Here is a 20,819-nt window from a genome sequence, read left to right on the forward strand (position 1 = left end):
TCAGCACTTGGGGGTAAGCACAGCAGCCCCATTTTATAGTCAAGAACATGGAGTTCAGAGAGGGTGAGCGATTTCCCCAGAGCCCTGGGCTACTGAGTGCAGACCAGCATTGGACACCAGGCCAGGGAACCCCAGCCAGTCTCTGTGAGCCGCTGCTGTCTTCCCTGGGGTCCCAGCCCCCAGCGCCTCTCCCTGGCTGCAGGTTTCCTCCTAGAACCCCCTCCCAACCTCCCCCATCCCTGCAGAAAGCCCGTGTCTACGGAACCCCTGTCAGAATGACGGGCGGTGCCAGGAACAGGGACCCCACTTCACTTGTGAGTGTGAACTTGGTTACGGGGGAGACCTTTGCACGGAGCCTTGGGATGTGCCACCCCCTGAAAAGCCAGGTAAGAACTTCATCCCAAGCCCTGTGTCCTCACGGCCCCTGTATGCCTCGCCCCGCTCTTATTTCCCCCTCTCGTATTCCTCTAAGCCTCTCCAGTACCTTTTATTGTTTTTCTCTATTCAAAGTTATCATTCCTTGAGCCTCTGGGCCACTGGTTCCCCAGTTTTACCTTTTGCCCAAGATTGCCCAGGCAGAATTGGGGTGGGGAGAGCTTGTTTCCATATCACTCCGGGTCTCACCCCCAGAGATCCAAATTCGGTGGGTCTGCAGTGGACCTGGAAATCTGCATTTTAACTGAAGGACATGATTCCAGGGCTGCCACTCTTTGAGAGGCACTGGCCGAGACGGTACTCTGGGCTCCAGGGAACCAGCTGGATGAACAGCCCCCTAAAAAGGCGTGTGGGAGTTGTGTGTTCAGAAACAGAAGGGGTTCCCGGGGGTGGCGCTAAGGCTTTGGAGCCCTGGGAGCCATGGCCTCCAGGAGAGAGAACCAGCCACACCCAGGATTTAGGGGGATGTGGTCCCTTCCTGGAGGCAACTGAGAACTTAAAGGGAGTCTCTGCCCCCATCCCCTCCTCTCCCATGCCCCTTTCTGTTCCCTGCACCCCAGAAGTATTCGCATTGGTGGCCATCCTGTTGGGAATGCTGGTGCCTGTGATAGTCGTGGTGCCTGCACTGACCAGAGAATGCGTTTCCAGGAAGAGGCGGAGGAGGAGGAAGTGAGTTCTGGAAAGGGGACAAGGAGGGGCGGCTGGGGGTGCATAAACACGGGGAGTGGGCACCAACACTTGTCTGTTCCCCACTGCCCCCTAGGGAGGAAATGCATAGCCAGAATGGAGACCGGCTGGCGGACGCAGGTGAGAACCAACCCCACTGAACCCTGGAGGCCAGGAGTCGAGTCAGCCTCTAATATGGGTATTCTTGCTTTCCTCCTCAGATTATGTTCCCAGGCGTGCCTTCAAAGTCACTCAGTTTTGAGTTATCCTCAAAAAAGGAGAGAGAAAATAAAATGATTTATTATTGAGGTGTGAATTTCCACATGATTATGGTGGAGGAAGGGTCTGTGAGGTGGGTCTTGGGAGAGAAATAGGAGGGAGACAGGTGTGCGGGGTTGCGGGCTGGGTGCTCTGCAAAATGTCCAACGGGGAGGGGACCCGAGGTCTGAGGAGGTGTCTGTCCCTTAGACAAAGCCACGTGGGGGTGGGCTGTCAGCCCTCTGGCTTCTTGGACACAGGAGAAGAGACTGCACTTTTCCTGTCTTCACCCCAGGGCCTCTGAGTTCCCACCAGGGGCTGTGAAAGGTGACCCTGAGAAGTTTGACGTTTCTAACGATGAGAATAATCGCTGGGTAGCGGCTAAGAATGGGGAATGTGGCTTTTTCGAAAGGGCGAACCAGCCTGTGACCCTCTGGGGAGGCCTCCACCTTCTGCACGGGTCCATTTCCCAAAAGTGCCTGGGGGTTACTGTGGTAACTGAGGGTGGGGTCTGGGGGCCGGCATGCTGAGGAGTTTTGAGCTCCATCCTAGGAGTGACCCCTCAACTCAGCCTCAGGCCAAAGGCAAACATTCTGACCCCTCCCCCAATGCCTGTACTTTCCACTGGACAGGTCCTTGCTTGGGAGAGGGGCTGGGACATCCTGCTTGGGCTCTAAGTAAAGAGAGGCTACTAACTTGGAGGAGGGGTGAGGGGTGGGTGTAGGACCCCTGGGAACAGGGGACAGGGGATGCCAAATCAAGCAGGGCACTGGGTTCTAGAAAGGAATCCTTACTCTGTGCTTACTCTCTGAGATGGCCCCTGCAACCGCATTCGTTTAAGGAAGTGAGACCCAACCTGGGTGGGGAAGGGAGCCCAGGAAGGGAGGGCTGCCCCTGGCCAGGCCACATCCCCTTAGCTGGCAGGGAGCAGCTCACACTCTGGAGCTGGCCATGGCAGGAAGGGTCTGGGCAGTTTCTGGAACTGGTCTGGCCATGCTCTAACCTGGGCATCACGGGCTCCCCGCTGCACACCTGCCCTGACCTTCACCTGGTCTTTGACCTTCTGCCTCTGTTCTTCATCCGTGCCCTGCTCCCTTGACCTCTGCTCCTTCCCTTGCTAGCTAAGGTCACCTTATGTAGCCAGGATTTCTAGTAGGCAAAGGAAGGGGGTGGCCTGGGCTGGCATTCTCCAGACAACCTCCCTCTATACCCAGAGCCTCCTCGTTCTTGGCAGAAATGAGTTCCACCCCCTCTTGGGGTTACAGAGGTATGGGCAGTGTGTCATCCAGGGAGGGGACAGGATTCCAGAGGTACTAGGGACTCCAGAAGAGGGCTGTAGAGGCAGGAAATCCAGGACAGGATCACCGCCCGACGCTACCTGGCCTGGAGGAGCAGCAACTGTGATGTGGGGTCCTGCACCAACCCTGACACGACACCAGGGGGCAACTGAGACACAGATATGGCAAAGCTACACTAGGTGAACAAAGCTGGCGGGGCCTAGGCCTGCCCCTGCAGGTGTCCCCTGAGGGCGGGCAGAGATTGGGAGCAAAGAAGGAAACAGAAGATGGCGAGAAAGACAATGGGGGATTGACCCCATCCTCGTCTTCCTGTTTGGGAGGGAGAAGTTGGGGGAAGACGCTCAGGTGGTTTTCCCCTCCTCTTCCCAGGAGGCTGGGAGAACCTGCCTGGGCAGCATCTTGAAAGGAGGAATTGTCCTCCCAACCCAGCCCAGAATCAATGTGTGTGCGCGCTCGTGTACACATGGGGAGGGGGGGATCCATGGCCTCCACATCAGCCCTCTGCCCCTCCCCCACAGCCAGTGCAGACACGCTCCCCCCACTGCCTCTAAACCAACCCCAGCTGTCAACATCTGGCCCACATCTGTCTCCTTCATCTGACTGGACCCCACCCCAGCCAATACCCCCTTCTCCCCTTCAGGGGGCTGCAGGGCGGGGCTGTAAGCTCAAGGCCTCTGCCAGGGACAGGGAACCACGACAAGGGAGGGAGGGGGCAGCCCCACTCCGGAGGTGCCCCAGGCTCTTGGCAGAGCCATCTGGAGCCGTTAGAAGCAGCTGCCAATGACTCATCTCCCACTGCCCCCACCCCACCACCTCAAACACACCCTGGGGATGCGAACAGAGCACCCAGCCCCCCACAACCCTGTCTCAAGGCCTCGACCCCTGGCTGGAAAGCTTCTCCATACCCAGACCTCACTCTCCTCAGAAATCTATCCCATCCTCCGCCCACAATCACCCCCAGAGCTGCGACACTTCCCATTTTCTTTTATTTATACAAAAAATTGTTTTAAATATAATTTAAGAACCCCTCCAAGCACCAGTGGCTGTCTCTGGCTTCCACAACACTACCTCATCCCCCACACCCCCTCATGGACACAGCTTGGGGGTACTTGGGGGGCAGGGAAATGTCTGGGGGGGTGGCGGCGTGACCAAGGCACTGTTCTGAAAACAGACACAACGATGGGTCCCTGTTTCAACTTGGGCAAAGGAGGTGATAATGAAACAGGTCCCCTCAACACGAAAAGTTATGACAAGGACGGTAGAAAAACAAAACAAAAACAAAAACAAAAAAAAGGAAGGGAAGAAGGAAAAATAAGACCAAAAACAAAAAATAAAACTCAAAAACCTTCAATATGAAGGCAGCAGTTTGGGGAGGGGCATTTACAAGGGAAAACTGAGTTGGGTGGAGACAGCAGCAAGGTCGGGACACCCAAGCCCAATGATTCTGTCACTGGGCCATGACAGCTGTCCCTGCCTCCCGCCAGGGCGCTCCACCCCCGAGCTCGCAGGCTGCCCACCCTCTTCTCTTTGGTCTGCAGGGCCGCGGCCCTTCAAGGGGAGGAGGGGCACCCGGGGCCCGAATTGGGGATCCGAGGGAGGCTGTGGGCATCGTGCCCAACCACCCCGGGGAAGTTGGCATAGCATGGGCGCTTCCTTTCCCTCTGGTCACACCCAGTCCTGAGGGAAGGGCTCCCGCACCCTCGGTGTGGGGTTCCCTGCCCGGGGGGCATGTCATTTCTACACTCCCATATGGCAGAATCCCCAGATCCTGTCTCTCCAAACTGCCAGCTCCCCACCCTCATGGGTTCAAAGTGCAATCCAGTGGGGCACACGGAAGGGGGCCTCTTGGGTACCACCCCCCGACTCTGCCTCAGGGAAGAAGGGGAGCTAGGTCCCTGGCGTGGGGGTTCCTGCCGCTCCAGAGCTGTGGGGCCAGGCGAGGAGGCGCAGGTCAGTACTGGGGGGCTGGCGCTCCCGACCCGCCTGGGGCTCCAGGCTTGGCCTGGGACTTCATGTGCTGGACACTGGCCAGGATTTTCTTCTGGTGTCCCGCCAGAGTGACTCCAATTCGGAGCAGGTCCCTAGGGAAGAACGGAGAGCTAGGTGAGGCGGGCCATAGGGCTCCCAGCGGCTCTCTTAGCTTAACTCCAGAAACCGTCCCGAGTCGGGACTGTCAACCAATCAGAAAGGCCAGCAGGGAAGCGGGGCACACGTCAATAGTTGCCAGGCAGTTTCCGGAGGGTTTAGGAGCCAGGCTGCAGAAGCGCGCAGCCGCAGTAAGGGGTGGGGCTAGGTATCCCGCAGGAGCCCAGAGGCGGGAGGCGCCGGCTTCGAGGTGGGGGCTGCCGGCTTCGAGGTGGGGGCTGCGGCCTGGATGCTGGAGCAAGGATTAGGAAAAGAAGAATCAGAGGAGAGGAACGAAAGAGAGAAAAAAGCCCACAAGATTAGGCTGGGGGAAGGGACTGCACAGATTGCGTTAGAGGAGAAGTCAGAAGGAAAAGGCCAGAGACAGAGGAAGGGGCTGGGTGGACAGGAAAGGGAGGGAAGGGGTGAAAACAAATTGCTCCCCCCATCCTGACGCCTGGAGACTGAGATAAGGGAAAAAAGATGAGGTGGGAAATGGAGAGCAAGAACCTGTGTCAAGATGAGGCTGGGACAAGTCAGGGAGGAGAGCACCCTGCCCTGGGGGGAGAGGGAGGGCCTCCCGGACCTTCAGGTTCCGGATTTCTGTTATTCAAACCTTCGGCAAGAAGAGTCCTCGAAAGAGAAATGAGAAGGCAGAAAGGAGGAGTACCAGAGAGAGGCCAACTAGGGAAAGACAGTCTTTGGGAGGTGCTGGAATCATAAAACCATTTAATATTAAAGCTGGAAAGGATCTGCAAAACCCAGTCCAACCTTCTCCTTTTATGGGTGGGAAAACATCCAGAGTTGACACGTTGTTAATGTGAGAGCAGGGTCTGGAATGCAGATAGATGCACAAAGAGAGATACAGATTGAGAGGCCAGGAGTGAGATAGCTCAGGGCTAAGATGGTGCAAGGGGGTGAGGCGGGCACAGCTGGTCTGGAAGATTCCCTGGGCTCTCAGCCCCAGCAGCTGTTACTGTTTTGAGGGGCTCTAGAAAATAGAGTTGGCACCAGGAGTTGACCTCAAAGGCCCCTGCTCAAACTGTGGGCCTGATTCTGGTCCCCAGGTGCCCCTCTGACTGCTCGGCCCTCACCCCCACCTCCAGCCCCTGCCACGACTTACTCAGCGGAGATCTGGCTGACCAGCTCGAAGGAACCAAACCCAGCGGCTGCAAAACTTTCTTCGTATCTTCCCATCTTGATGGCTCGAAGCCACTCACCCACAGAGCCAAAAGCTGAGTAGTGAGGCTGCCGCTGATCCAGGAGCGGGTGTGAAGCCCTGGGAGGCAAGGATGGGGAGGACGTGCTGAGTACCAGGCCTGTACCAGGGCAGGGATGCTGAGCCCAGCCTTGGAGAGGCAGTGGGGACCATCCCACATACCACCAAAGGGAGAAAGAGAGGTTCTGAGGGGCGGCAGAGTGCAGGAAGGAGGGCCCTTTCTCTGAGGTCCTCACCCGCCATTCTCCCTGGCTACAATTTTGAGGCTGGCAGGGTTCCGGATCATCTTGTCAAGGGCGCTGACCACCTGGGGGAAGCGGGGCCGCGCATTCCGGTCCTTCTGCCAACAGTCCAGCATGAGCTGGTGCAGGGAAGTGGGGCAGTCTGGGGGTGGGGGCAGCCGGTAGTCCTGTTCAATGGCATTGATCACCTGGAATGACAAGTAGAAGCACTGGGTGAAGATGTCTGGGGAGAATGACGATGCCAAAGGACCCCAAGGAGACGGTGACTGAGCAGATGCTGGGACGGTGCCACAGCCCTCCAGAATGATAGATCTGGGGGTCCTCCTGGCCAGGCCGAGTCTAGCTGTGGCTCGATGCCCCAGCAGCTCTTGGGTTGTAATCCAGACATGTAACCTCTCAACCCTTCTGTCCATCTCTGTGTCCTTCTGTGACCAGACCTGCTGTACCAAAGTCTTGGATACAAAGACCAGCTCTTTTTCGTGCCACCCTCACCATCTCAAAGATCCGGCAGTGATGAGCACTCTGGGAATCCCACCCCCCACTCCACAGCCCAGGTGAAAGAACATTCCAGGAACAGTTGGTAGGACCACGGGACACTTACATCCTGATTGCTCATATCCCAGTATGGCCGTTCCCCAAATGACATGACCTCCCACATCACAATCCCGTAGCTCCAGGCATCACTGGCAGATGTGAACTTCCGGAAGGCAATGGCCTCAGGGGCTGTCCATCGGATGGGGATCTTTCCTCCCTAAAGATGGGGGAGAAGAAGGTGAGCTGAGGAACCCACAGAACCAGGCCCCCTCCCCCCGCCTTTGCTTTTCCCCCTGGCTCAGGCCTCCCTTCCTTCTGGGACCCCAGCACCCAGCTCAACTCTGTTCTTTGCCTAGATACCTGGAACACAGGTCCCGAAGCTGACCGTCCCCTCCATGGTCTGCTCCTATATGCTGTCCCTGGACCAGAGCTGACCATCCCTCAGCGCCCCGCCCTTCCAACCTTCCCTCCCTACCTGGCCCTAAGAACCTAGTTCATACGCCCATCCCCCGGCCTCACCAGGGAGCTTGTGTAGGTGGGATCAGAGGAGTTCTCCTCCAGGAATCGGGAGAGGCCAAAGTCTGACACCTTGCAGACGAGGTTGCTGTTGACCAGGATGTTGCGGGCGGCCAGGTCTCGGTGGACGTAGCTCATCTCAGCAAGGTACCGCATGCCCGAGGCAATGCCCCGCAACATGCCCACCAGCTGGATGACCGTGAACTGTCCGTCGTTCAGCTGGAGAGTGGACAAGGGAGAGTGGGGGCATGGTTAGGACAGCTGGCCCACCGTTCCCTCTTCTTTCTAAGCCGTATTTGCCATCTCCAGACCCATCTCATGCTCACCTGTAGGGCAGGGCTGCCCACTGCCTGGGAAGCCCTCCTGCTCTCTCTTACCCTGAGCTCTCTCGGCCCTTACTGCAGTATCATGACACATTGCTTATAATTGTTCTTGTTTCAAATATATGCAGCAGTCTCTCTTAATGAGATTATATTGGAGATATTTTAAAATTTTCTTCCATTTAACCTATGTAATGCTTTACACCCAGGAAATTCTCAACAAATGCTCTTGATCCGATATGTTCTTTTTATCTGACAGCAACAGAGTTCTTGACGGTTAGGAGTGCTCTGAGCTACCTGTCCACAGGTGGAGATGCACCGGTGCTGACCCAGCTGCATCTCCCTCAGCCCTCTTGGACCAACTACGTGTAGCGCACAAGAGAACAGCGAGGAGTCGGGGCGTGACCGGTGACCACAGCGCCAAAACCAGGGTCTAAATCTCGGCCTTGACCTTGACTGAGTTTGCCTTTACCAGGTAAGCCAACCACTCGTGGACAGTTAACTAACCCCATCTTCTGGGTTCAGCCAGAATGCAGGGGACCCTCGGCAGCCCTGCAGGGCCAGGGACAGAGTCTGAAAACCGAATTCTGAATCCGTCCTCACAGCCTGCACCTACTCCAGGCCTCACAACTCAGTTTGTGGAAACACCACTTGCCAGATGCTCAGGGTATAAAGCCAGGCATCACTGTGATTCCTTCCTTTCTCTCCTTCACCTGCCACTTACAATCAATCCCTCAGCGAGTTCTGCTGGCCCTGCTTCCAAAACACACCCCAAGTCCAACCATGTCTCCGCACCCCACCACACCCCGCCCCGGCCTGAAGGACGGCACGGCTCCCCCTCGGCTCCTGGCTTCTGCTCCTGCTCGCCAGCACCTGCCACAGGGACCTCCTTAAATCGTCTCACACTCCTGCCGGAATCCCTCCAAAGGGTTCCCCTCCAACTTCGAATCAAAGCCAAATTCCTGACTAAGGCCACGAGGCCCACTTGGCCGGGCCACCACCTATGTCACGGTCGCTCCTCCGCTCACCAGCTTCAGCCTCATGGGCCTTTCTGCTTCTCAAACATGCTGAGTTCCTGCCCACTCTGGGGCTCTCCTCTCTGCCCCCAACACGCTTCTCCCCCCATCTTCTCAGGGCTGCCTCTGTCTCATCTATCCAAATGTCGCTGCTAAAACAGACTTCTTTCCCCTCCTTGTAAACGGATCTTTGTCCACTACCAATGGAACAGACTCCTGTGTCCAAAAGGGAGGGTCAGGCCGTCATCGCACCACCCCAAGCTCTGCCTCAGCATCACTCATGGGGGGAGCCAGGCAGCCTGTGTCTCCTCATGGGGGGCCGTGTGAAGTACACAGCACCCCCGGGGTAGGCTGGCCACACACGTTTAATTCTGAACTTATCAAAGCATTAGATATAGCTTCTCCTACAGGAAATACAGAGAAACAAGCTAAATGACCCTGAAGGAAAGAACCTGATAAATCCAGAAGTGAGACACTGATGGAGACAAGTGGCCTAGCTCTTCAGCATGTCAGTGTCACGACAAGGGATTTCGAAGACGCTCAAAACAGTAACCACCAGGTGCAATGCTTGATCCTGAACTGGATCCTGGTTTGGATAAACCCGCAATAAGGGACATTTTGGGGAAAAGTGAATGTCCACTGGGGGCTGGATGATACCAGGGGAGTGTTGTAATTCTGTTCAATGTAACGTTATTTTGCTATGTGGGAAAACATTTTGATTTTTCTAAAAATGCATTGTAAAGTTAACAAAATAATAAAGCTCACTAAAACCTGTTAAAATGACAAAAAGAAAATAAGCTCTTTCCCCTCAATGGCACTACTTTTCCATGATCCTTTTTAATTGTTTTCATCTCTAAAATTCTTTGTTCACTTTCTATAAAAGCTTGCGTGTTGAATTGTTAATTCTCAGTCTCCCCCTTACACTGTCAGGTCTGTAAGAGCAGAGATGCTCATGGCTCTATGCCGGGGCGTAGGATGCTGGCTGGTGCGTAGAAGGTGCTCAGGAAATATTTGTCAAAAGGATGAAGGATGACCCTTTATATCCTGGGGTCAGCTGGCCCTATAGAGAGGCCAGTTCCACCCACGGCGGAAGGAGAGGCCCATCCCAGGAACTCAACCTTTCCTGCAGGGAGAACCAAGGGCGGATGGGGAGTGACTTGGGACCCACTGTCTGTCCTGGGTTCTGAGTTCCTTGGCTGCGCTGGGGGAGCTCAGATGGACGTGGAGGCTGGGGACAGGGGGGCTCACCCGCAGGAAGGAGTCCAAGGCGCCGTTCTCCATGAACTCAGTGAGGATCATGACGGGCACACTGTTGGTGACCACACCCTCCAGGCGGATGATGTTGGGGTGCTCGAACTGGCCCATGATGGAGGCCTCGCTCAGGAACTCGCGCCTCTGGCGCTCCGTGTAGCCACCCTTCAAGGTCTTGATGGCCACGCAGCTCTCCTTCTTCCCTGGGGCCTTGAGCCGCCCCCGGCACACCTCGCCAAACTCACCTTCAGGGAGGACACCGAGGGTCAGCTCTCCTCCGCCCTGGTCTGGCCCTGCCTGCCCTCCCGGGCGCCCAGGCATCTTCCCTCTCACCTGCGCCAATCACCTCTTCAATCTTGACATAGGAGACGTCGATCTCTTTTGCAAATTCCCTCACAGCTTCATTAGGGTCTTCATAGGTGAAGGGGTCAATGTAGACTTTAGTACCTGAGGGATCAAGCAGAGCCCATCAGTTACGTAACATCCCCTGCCCTCAGCTGCCCTGATTCTTGGCTCACAGCTCTTGCCCCAGCCCTCTTTCCTTCAGGATAGGCCTACCCACCGTGCCCGATGAGATACTGTCCGTGTTTGTCCGAGTATTCTGCTTCTCTCCCGCTGCTCTGCTTCCTATAGCCAATGGGAAAGAAAAGGTAAACTGAGTCACACATCTCTGTGTTCCCAGAGGGACACAACAGGAAGAGAGGAGCGGGGATCGGAAAAGATTCCAAGTGAAAACAGCCTCCTGGGGCATCGAAAGAGGCTTGCCACGGAGCAAGAGGGCAGGTGGCCATGTACGTGGGGCTTTGCAAGGGTCCCCAGGGCCCGGAGTCCTCACCTAAGGCAGAGGACAGCGATGACGATGACCACCAGGACCAGCACCACGCCCACAACCGCCGTGCCTGCGATCAGTGCCAGCTGCTCCCGCCAGCTCTCATTCTCTGGGGAGAGAAACTGGTGATCAGAGAACCCACTGGCCCCTGGGCCCCGCACCAGCCTTGAGGAAGGGGCCGTGAGTGCCCTGAGAACAGGCCCCCAAGCACAGCGCGGCAGGCTGGGGAGAAAGAAGGGAGAGAGGGAGGAGGGAGGAGGGGCCTGGGGAGCCCAATGGTTTACAAAGTGCTTTCCCCGGCCCGTTGGCCCCCAGAAGTCCCTCAGGGCAAAGAAGGAAGTTTCCCAATCTTATTACCACCAGAGTGGGTTTGATTTTGTTCAGTTATAAATCCCGGTGACCGCAAAAAGTCCCAACTGAATGAAAAGTCCCAAAGGCTAAAAATGAAAAGGTTTACAGCCAAAAAGTGGAAACAACTCAAATATCCATCAATGGATGAACAGACAAATAAAACCCGCTGTAGCCGTATGAGGACTATTTTCTGGCCATAAAAAGGAATGAGGCACTGACATGTGCTACAACATGGATGAACCTTGAAGACATCATGCCGAGTGAAACAAGCCGCGAAAACCACAAAAGGAAGAAGTCACAAAAGGCCATGTATTGTGTGATTCCATTCGTATGAAATATCCAGAAGAGGCAAATCCATGGAGACAGAAAGCAGGCTGGTGTTTGCCAGGGGCTGAGGGCTGATGGAAGGGGCATGGGGTCTCTTTCGGGGTGCTGAAATATTCGGAAATTAATTGTGGTGATGCTTGCGCAACTCCGTGAATATACCAAAAGCCATTGATTTGTGCATTTTAAATGGCAAATTGTTTGGTATGTGAAACATATCTCAATAAAACTGTTAAAAAAGTTAAAAGGTTTTAGAAAATCACTGGGCTAGCATATGAGAACTCACAAGCGTCACCTCATTTCATCCCTGGAGCCCTGTGAGAGGCCTCGGGATATTTCCATTTTTTGGATGACAGAGCTGGGGCTCAGGGGTCAAGATTCCGCTAAAGGTCACACAGCTGGAAAGCTGTGAGCGGGTCTTCACACCCAGCTGTTGGTTTTGGTTTCTGCACTGTGTGCTCTCCTCACCAGGCCAAAATGCCTCGTGGCTTTGAGGAAGAGGAGCACGCAAATGTGACTTTGGGGGGTCCTTCGGGGCAGAGGCCACACCTCTGGCCTCCTGGGGGCAGCACTCCCGCCCCCGCCCCAAGCTCACCATCCAGCTGGGTCTGGCTGTGGTGCTCCTGGCCGAAGGGCCCGTAGCCGGCCTCGGAGCGCGCCCGAACCTGGACCAGGTAGCTGGCTCCTCTCTTCAGTCCCTGCAGCTCCGCCCGGTTTTCTGATGTCTTCAGGAACCGCACGCTGCTGGGGCCCTCTGCGCCCTGTCCAGGAGGAGGAGGGGGCTGGCTGTACTTGGGGCCCCCAGTTTCTGCTCTCTTCCCACCTCCCCGGGCTCTGGGTCTCCATCACTAGCTTCTCAGTCCTGTTGAGTGGCAGGCAAGGACTTTGTGCTCACTTAGATATGCATTCATCATATCATTTAACCCTTGCAGCAATTCTGTGGGGGGGGTTCTGTTATAACTATTTTACAATGGGGACAATGAGCTCAGAGAGGCCAAAGGGCTGGCCCACAGTCACACAGCGAGTACATATGGCAGAGCGGGAATTCTAATGCCTGCCGGATGCCTGCAATTCAGGTGTCCCCCAAGCCTGGAGGATGTCCCACTGCCCACCCCTAGTCCTGGGGTCAGGGCCTGCTCTCACCTTCTCATGGTACTTGACCTCGTAGTCCAGCACTGCCCCACTGGGTGCCCGGGGGACAGCCCACGCCAGGCTCAAGCTGCTGGGTGATGACCGCGTCACCCGGATGTCAGACACTGGGGGCGGCACTGTGACAGAAGAGACCGGTTGGGAGACTTCCTCATGGCAGGTCTGTCCCTTATCTTTCCCAACTTTCTCTGCTGACTACACTTGTCTCAGTTCTCCAGCTGTTTCAGGAATTCCTTCTGGCTCCCTCTGCCCCACCCTTACCTCTCCAGGCTCCTTTGCATCTTTTTCATTCCTTCTTCTGCCTCTTGCCCTGCAAGTTCTGACCCTCCATACTTCTGGGGACCCCATGCCCCAGCCACTGACTTTTTCCTTCAGTCTTTTAGGCTGTCCACATCCCTCACTGGCCTTTCCCAACAACATCTCTCCCATCCAACCATGGGCTGCCCCCAGCTGTAAGTCTCACCCTCGCGGTCCGTGGTGACATTCACAGCCTCAAATGGGACTGGCCCGGTAGCTAAGGACGACACCCCATTCAAGGCGGTGACCTCGAAGGTATAGGTGAAGTCAGGACGCAGCCCACGAATTGCCACCCAGGGCTCCACCAGGTCCCGGGGGCCAGGGTCGAAGGTCAAGTCTCCTCCACAGGGCGTGCAGGACCCCCCGGGGCGGCACTCCCTGCAGCGGAGCGCGTAGGTGAGGTCCTCTCGGCCACCTGACTCGAGGGGGGCACTCCACTCCAGGCGCAGGGAGGAGCCGTTCAGGCGGGGAACCACGCTTCTAGGAGCGGACGGAGGGGCTGCGGGAGACCAGGAGTCAGACAGAGGCTGAGCAGATGGGCATGGGAGGGGGCAGTGGGACAGACGGGCAGCCACACTGACTTCTCGTCTTGGCTGGGCACCAGCAGGCCAGGGTCAAGAGAAGGCAGGCCTGGGAGGATGGAACTGGGGTGGGGGTCCACCCCAGGGGTCACTGGTCACTTACTGGTACAAGGGGCACCCCGGGGGTCTGTGCGAGCCCGGAAGTACCCTATCCGGCACTGGCAGACAGACGAGCCGATGCTGTTGGAGTGGCTATTGGCTGGGCACGGCTGGCAGGACCCCTCGCCGGACAGGGGCTTGAAGGTGCCCTGGGCACAGGCTGAGACAGAGAAAACGTCTATCAAAAACATGCTGTGCTCTTAATTATGTTTGCATGCAGTGCAAAGTGAGGACGGAGGATGTAAGAGGAGCAGGAGACCTCCCTCCAGAGCGGGGGTCCTAACCTTCATTAACCCTGACACCCCCACCCCCACCCCGCCATGGCAGCCTGGTGAAACCCACAGACCCCTGCTCAGAATAATGACCTCAAATGCATATCACAGCAAACACAGGACCACAAAGGAAACCAGGTAAGTTGAAATACAATGATGAAAACAAGTTTGTGACATAGCAATGTGTTTCCTTATCAACATGGTGTAGTGGCAGATCTAATGGCCACTGTTAACACTGAAGTTGTGATGAGCAAAAAGAGCATTTTGACCGTCTTGCATCCTCGGTCACGGGCTGTGAAAATACCCATGATTTGAATGGTGCCCGAGTCCCAGGTCCCGCTCTGACCCCTGGGCTCTGTTGCCCACATTCCACATGGGAGGAGTGGCCAATTTCAGGCGGAGGTGAGTGGAAATAAGAGGTCATTTTTTTCCTCCACCCAGGTTCACAGATTCCCTACATTCTGTGTGTAAACCCAAGTTCAGAACCCCTGCTCTAGAGAAAAAGCCAAGTGAGAACTCAGTATCAGGAAATTAGAGGAAACTATGATGAACAAGAAGAGAGACCATGAGAACTTTGTCCTCTGAGCCCAACAAGGTCCCCCCACTCTGAGGACAGTCCTGCATCCCAGGACAGCCTCCCATGGGCAGAAAGGAGTGGGTCGTAGTTAAGAGGAAGAGTGTGGAAGAACTCAGAATTCTGCTGGGGGCGCTGAAAACAGGCCCTCCAGTAACTGAGTACCCAGGACAGTGAGGAAATGGAAATCTAAGAAGTGGGTCCAAGGGCAGGGTGCACGACGCCCCCCGCGAGGATAGCAAAGCTTTACAGGGGAGTCGCCAGCCCTCACCTCGGCACCTGGTATTCCCCTCAGCGGCCTCGAACCCCGGAGCACAGCTGCAGCCCGTGACCGGCTGCTCAGCCCACTGGCCATCCTCCCGGCAGTAGAGGCTGGGGCTGGGGCCAGGAGCAGGGACAGCATCCGCCACGCAGCTCCCCGCCACGGGCACCACAAGCTCCCGGGGCACGGTGTCCGGGAAGCGGGTGAGGTTCACGGTCAGCTGGGGACACTTCTTGTAGAAGAGGTGCAGGGACAGCAGGGCCATGCAGGCACCCTGGTCCTGGAAGGCCAGGTAGAAGCCCGCCTTGGTGAGTGGGCCCAGACGCAGCGTCTTGATGTTCACCTTGCCGGTTGCCTCGGCCCCCGGGCGCTTCCGAGTCAGGTGCTCAGCCGCCACTGTGTCCACCTGCCAGGTGGGAGAAGAGCCTCACCACAGACGTCCTCCACTTCCCAAGGACTCAGTGGATTGTCGTCTTCTTCCTAGCGCACCCTCTCCCTGACCGCCTCGGTTCCTGTTCCAGAACTTTCTCTCCATCTTTCCCAACGTGCACTTTCCTACCGGCCCCAACACTGACCATTGATACTTGCTGAGCTCCTGTGTCCAGCCTCTGTCCTGCACCCTCTTTCGGTTCACTCATTCTACAAACATTTATCCACACCCACACCAGGCCCTAACTCAGCGCCGAGGAAGCAGACACGAAGGAAACACAGACAACTGCAAACACTGTGCGTGCTGCAGCAGGAGGAACCCCAGGGCCGGCTGCGTCAGCAAGGACGTCCCAGGGGACAGCTGGGGGCTGGAACTTAGAAGACCAGTAGGAGGTGGTAGAAGAGGCAGAGAGAATGCATTCCAGAGCGAGGCAGCAGCTAGTGCAAAGGCACAGGGCTGGAAAGGGGCGAGGTATCCTCGAAGAATGGGGACATGTAGGGTGGCCAGAGCACAGTGGACTAGAGTGGTCGAGATGATCTCCCCCAGGGGCCAGGCCAGCAGCCCAACTGCATGCTGCTGCACTACCTGGCAGATCACCTTCTTCCCTCCCCAGACCTGAGCCTCCTGCTCCAGCCCTCAGAGTCCCCGGCCCCCGCCAAGGGCCTGGGAAGCTCATCCGTCGCCTCTGACCACAGGTGTGTCCCCACCCCTAGCCCGTGGCCATCCACCGGGCACCTGGGTACCTTGATGTAGGGGTTCTCCATCCAGGCGGGCGTGAGGGCTGTGGCCGTGTCAGCATCGCTCTCGAAGTAGAAGACGGTGAAGGTCTCCTTGCAGGAGCGCCCGGCGCGCGGCAGGGACAGGCACTCGAGCATGGTGAAGCGAAGCGTGGCGTACACGTGGACGGCGCCCCGCCGCGGGACCCAGCCCGTGCGCAGCCAGTGGGCCAGGCCCGGGGCCCGCTGCACGTCGCACACCTCGTAGGTCCGCACGCTGTGCTGCTCCTCATCCAAGCCACTCAGCTCTTCCCACTGTGGGAGAAGGGGGTCAGCTTGGGGGCTGCCGAGCGGGGGAAGGTCAGGGGGAGGGTGTTTGTCATAAAGTGCAGAGAGGACCTCTGAGAGCAAAGCTTGGGGGACACTAGCTCAGGCTGCTGCCATGTGGGAGGGCAGGGAAGCAGGTCAGCACAGGCGCCTCTCGTCCCTCCCGCCTCAGTTTCCCTTGGAGCCCCAGCTCCTGGGCCCAGCACTTACCTGCCCGTCCACCTGGGGGAATGTCACCCACTTCAGGTCGGCAGTTTCCAATTTTGTGTTTAGTAGGGTCTCTAAGACAGACAGACAGACAGACAGAGTCAGTCAGTGCTTCGGGGAGACACCGGGAAGACCAGATCCCTGAGAATGGAGACAGGTGGGTCCTCTTAGCTCCAAGCTGGAGGAGTCGGATCTGACGGAGATGAGAGGGAGCAAGCCCTCCCCACTGTCAGTCGTGTGTGTGTGTGTGTGTGTGTGTGTGTGTGTGTGTGTGTATGTATGTGTGTCCATGTGCCCAATTTCTCGCCTCTGAGTGCCAGCCCCACCCCTAACAGCTGGCAGGCACTGGGCTGCCCCCTCAGGACTCCCAGATGGAGGCCGCTGTGAACTGTGCCCTGGAGGAGAAGCGGGGAGACACAAATGCTGGAAGAGAAGGGCAAACAGCTCAGACAGGGTTAAACCAGAGCGCTGACCTGGCCCTGATCCGGCAGTGGGCAAAGGGCTGCAGGCTGGGGACACCTTCCCTACAGGGCCTGACCTCTGCCGTCCCTTCCTCAAATCCAAAGTTGCCGCCTCCCTCCCCCCAACTTTGCTCCTATTCCAAGTCCCCACTTGAAGGGCGAAGGGCGCAAACACTCCAGTCCTTCAGATCCTTGAAGGTGGTGCTGGCCTCCTGAGGCCCAGCCCTGACTGCCCTCCCCCCGGCCCCCCACCGGCTCACTGCTGTCAGAGGAGGAAGTGCTGGAGTCTGGGACGCTTGGGTTCCCGCCCTGGCCCCTGCCTGCAGGGGCTCACATCTGTATTTGGTTACGGGAAGGAAAAGAGGAGATTTTCGGGGGGTGTGTATGGGGGCTGAGCACACTTGGCTCGGCTCCGGCACCGGGCACCAGGGGAGGGGTGGGGCTCTGCCAGAAGGGGTGATTGGGAGAAACTGCACAGCCCCTGGCAGCATCAGAGGGTGCAGGGAGAGCAAGGGAATCCCCTCCGAGGCCAGGGCAATGTGGGGGGCCGAGGCCGCGTGGGAGGAGCAGAGAGGTACCCCCAGGGGAGCCAGCAGCATACCTGGGACCAGGGCCTGCCCCCCTCAGTGGAGGCTGCGGGAGAGAAGGGAAGGCATGCAGGTGGGGCAGCAGCCCTCAGGGACCAAGTGATGTCCAGGGAGGGTAAGGGGTCAGGCGGGCCCCCAGCCAGCCCGAGGTGAGGCCCGGGCCCCCATGGGTGGCAAGAGACAGCACAGCACACTGGGGACAGGATGCTGGGGTTCTGGGAAGGGGGTGGATAGAGGCTGCCCGTCTCCACCCTCCATTGTTCCAGCCTGGATAGTGTTTTCCTGTCTCCAATTTACACACTGTCTCTGCTTCAGGGCTGTCCTGGCGCCCAGAGCGGCTCACTTTCTCTCATCCTATCTCCATCTGGCCTGCCTCGCGCCCTCCGTGATCTGCCAATTCTTCTCCTCTCACCTCTCTCTCCTGCTCTCAGTCCACCTCCGCTTCTCTTTCTGACTGTCACTCTCTCTCCTCTGTCTTGTGTCCCACCTTTCACCTCCCCTGGGGCACATGGCCTTGGATAAATTACTTAACTCTTCCAAGCCTCAGTGTCCTCATCTGTAAAATGGGGGCAACAATACCTCCCACCCGCAGAGTAGTCAGAACCACGAAAATACAAAGCCCTCGGCACGGGCCTGGAGCTTGGGAAGTACTTAGGTTACAGGAATTAGAAGCATTATTTCCTTTTCCCCTTCCCGTCTTTCTGTCCGTCTCCCCACACTTTGTCCTGGTGGGTTTTCCCCCCTGCTGCCCTTCCTTTCTCTCTCCCACAGCTCTTCCCCGTTTCTCTGAGCCAGCCAAGTCTCCCTCTCACCCACACCCAGCCTTTGATCCCCAGCCCAGAGCAGCACTGCCCAGCCTGGGGAGAGGGGTTCTACTATCTTTGATTCCTCCTCCTCAGCAGCCCTCCATGCCCCACTTCCCGAGACCCCTTTGACTCCAGGCAATCAAGGTGGGGCAGGGGGAGGGGGGGAAGCAGCTCATTGAAAGGAGATTAGGGCCATAGGAGGAGGGTTTAAAGGACTCTTGGTTCCCCCTCTAGGGGGTAAGGGGAGGGGAGAGACTCACCGATGAATCCATCGGAGAGAAATACAGAAAAAATTAGAAATGTACAGAGACTAGGAGGTAGTGGTTAGGCTGAGTTCCAGCGACATGGGGGCTGTGCAGGTCAGTTTCTGCTGGTTGTACAGCTGGAGAGAGGGGCTCCGGCAGGACCGGGGCAGACCTGGGGTGTAGACGGCATTTAAAGGGCTGGGGTGCAGCCTGGGGAAACCAGGGAGGGGGGCCTCTCTGCCCAAGGGCAGCAGTTTTGGGGGAGATTGGGGGTTTGGAGTGTGCATGCAGAAGGGGGCCATCCCCAGAGGAGTGTGGAATCGTAGGATCAAGGTGTGAATGCCCAGGGATGGGGGGCGGGGGTAGTTTTACGGCCTAGCACAAAGTTCTGCCTTGTCTGGCGTTGTTCCTCCAGAAATGCTTCCTCACGTTTCGCGGAGGTGGGAAGAGGGACAGAAACTTTGGAAAGAGTTTTGAGGACAGGAGCAGAGGGAAAAGGAAAGGCTGCCAAGGGCGTGTGGAGTCGGGAGGAAGAGTTTGGGGAACCGGAGCAGGGGCACGTCCCGGGACGGAGCCCGACTCCATCTCTTTCCCAAACAAAAGAAAACTCCACTGCCCGCTGGGCCGCCTCCTCCCCGCCCCCAGCCCGGTCCAGCACTATTGGTCTGAAGTGTTCGGGGTTGGGGTGCCAGGGTCGGGGTAGAGAGAGGTCGGACCCTCCGCTCCGAGGCCCAACTTTGGGGGTCCCAGGAGTGGCGGGGTGCCCCCATGGAAACTCACCTTCTACAGCAGCTGCGAGCGAAGCCCAGCAGAGCAGAGCCCGGAGCTCCATGGCGCCGCCTCACTTCGGTTGGATCCGATCCGAGTTTGGGGGGCGCTAGCCCCCCCAGGTCTGAACCCCCCCTGAGCGGGTGAACGCCGACTCCGCGCGCGGGACTCTCGGTCGGGGCCCTCAGCGCGGGCCCATGCGGGCGCGCTGGGCACCCGGCGGCGGCGCCCAGGTGTGGCCCCGCGTCCCCGCCGCGCGCGCGCGCAGGCAGGCGGGCTGGGGGCGTCCTTGCAGTGGCCGCGCAGGGCGGACGCAGAACGAGATGTGGCTGGAGTCGGGGTCCCTCTGGGGCCTCGGGGTCCCACTCCAGCTGGCTAGGGATGGGCCAGCCGCTCGCGGTCTCCCCCCCTCCCTGGAGTGGCGCTGCTAGCGCCGCCCGGCCCAGTGCGCTCCGCGACGGCGAGGAGGGTGGGAGCCAGAGCGGGGACGGGAGCGGGAGGGAGGGAGACTGCGGCGCGGGGTCGGGCGGGCCGGGGCTGGGCCGGGCTGGGACTGGGCCGGGCGGCGCCTAGCGGGGGAGGGAGGGCCGCGCGGGGGGCGGAGGGAGCTCCCCCCACCCCAGCGGGGGCTCGGCGAGGGGACTGGGGCGCGCTGATTGGAGCTCACGCTGCTGAATAATTCATGAGGGAAGCGGAGCAGGGTGCAGAGCGGAGCAGGTCGGGAAGTTGGGAGAAAGTTTGGAGAAGGGGGAGGGGCGGCGGGCGCGGAGCCCGGGACCGCCCAAACGTGCTCAGTGGCCGTGCGCCCCGGTCTGGACGGCGCGTGTCGGGGCCGGGGCCCAGGGACCCCCGGGGCAGGTCCGACCCGGCAGAAGCCAGGGAGCAGAGAAACACACCCAGCAGCACGGGGGGGTCGCACGGACGTGCGCGTAAAAGTACACTACACACTCGAAGCCCGCTCGGATCTTCCTGTGGACTCCAGATTCTTCTCCGGGATGTGCCTACTACCCCCTCGTTGGCGCAGGGGACCATGTTTGGGGAAACTTTGAGGATGGAAGATGGCCCAGCGGGTCCCGAGGCAGCGATCACAGCTTAGATAACCCTGGAGCGAACGTTCACAAAATCATTCAGCAAACATTAAGTATTGGGGACCTTCTGTGCGCGCAACGTCGTGCTAAAAATGTGGGGAGGAAATGGGACAACTGAGTTGAGACAGGGAGAGACATAGAAAAGACGGGGAAGCAAGGGCAAAGAAAAGGTAGGTGGGTCCAAGAGAGTGAAGGGTCCGGAGGGATTCCCAGATCATCGTCGTCACTCTCACTGCCGCGTTGGGGAGGGCCCCGCGCCGCCCGCAGCCCTGACCCCTGGGCCTGGGGCCCGGACTGCTGCTGTCTTTCCTGAAGCTGTTTCCTGTCTGGCTCCTGGGGGCCCTCGGGATGACTGGGAGGGCCCTTCCTCTCATTGCCCCCCTCCCCGCCAATCCCATCAGTTAGGGGGAGGGTCCAGGAAAGCAGTGCTCCTCCCACTAACCCCCTTCTACGTCAGGGCACCTATAGGGTGGGTCATGGGGTGGATGGAGGGGGTGCGCAGGAGGGCCCCGGTGGGAGAGCTGGAAGGGAAGGGCTTAGCCTCAACGTAGTTAAGGGGGACAGAGT

At 58.1% G+C, this 20,819-nt stretch overlaps 2 protein-coding genes across 2 annotated transcripts in view; one reads left to right on the forward strand and one right to left on the reverse strand.

Annotated features, from left to right (window-relative positions):
• The window catches only part of ZAN (zonadhesin), a 32,298-nt gene extending 30,889 nt beyond the window's left edge, over nt 1–1,409 (forward strand). Inside the window, 4 exon segments of the mRNA XM_070485389.1 lie at nt 246–386; nt 999–1,104; nt 1,199–1,242; nt 1,323–1,409. Of these exon segments, the coding sequence (XP_070341490.1) occupies nt 246–386; nt 999–1,104; nt 1,199–1,242; nt 1,323–1,363 (332 nt within the window). The 3' untranslated portion in view covers nt 1,364–1,409.
• A 2,216-nt stretch (nt 1,410–3,625) lies between these two features.
• EPHB4 (EPH receptor B4) lies at nt 3,626–19,722 on the reverse strand. Its single transcript, XM_014853946.3, has 17 exons — nt 19,177–19,722; nt 16,301–16,371; nt 15,791–16,078; nt 14,627–15,023; nt 13,514–13,669; nt 12,996–13,328; nt 12,527–12,651; nt 11,979–12,144; nt 10,715–10,817; nt 10,442–10,506; nt 10,213–10,326; nt 9,877–10,124; nt 7,296–7,511; nt 6,844–6,993; nt 6,237–6,430; nt 5,905–6,060; nt 3,626–4,738 (listed from the first exon to the last, which is right to left on the reverse strand). The coding sequence occupies exons 1-17, from the start codon at nt 19,226–19,228 to the stop codon at nt 4,609–4,611; spliced, it is 2,964 nt and encodes a 987-aa protein (XP_014709432.1). The 5' UTR covers nt 19,229–19,722; the 3' UTR covers nt 3,626–4,608.
• Between the last annotated feature and the right edge of the window lie 1,097 nt (nt 19,723–20,819).

Source organism: Equus asinus, chromosome 14 (genome assembly GCF_041296235.1).
Source record: "Equus asinus isolate D_3611 breed Donkey chromosome 14, EquAss-T2T_v2, whole genome shotgun sequence".
NCBI lineage: Eukaryota > Metazoa > Chordata > Mammalia > Perissodactyla > Equidae > Equus > Equus asinus.

Bases quoted from the DNA above. Each gene is read 5' to 3' on its own strand.
- EPHB4 (XM_014853946.3), bottom strand. From the start codon at position 19,228: ATGGAGCTCCGGGCTCTGCTCTGCTGGGCTTCGCTCGCAGCTGCTGTA. The intron at 6,994-7,295 runs GTGAGGCCGGGG...CCCCATCTTTAG, and splicing joins CCACCTACACAAGCTCCCTG to GGAGGAAAGATCCCCATCCG. The intron at 6,431-6,843 runs GTAAGTGTCCCG...TTGTCATTCCAG, and splicing joins GGGATATGAGCAATCAGGAT to GTGATCAATGCCATTGAACA.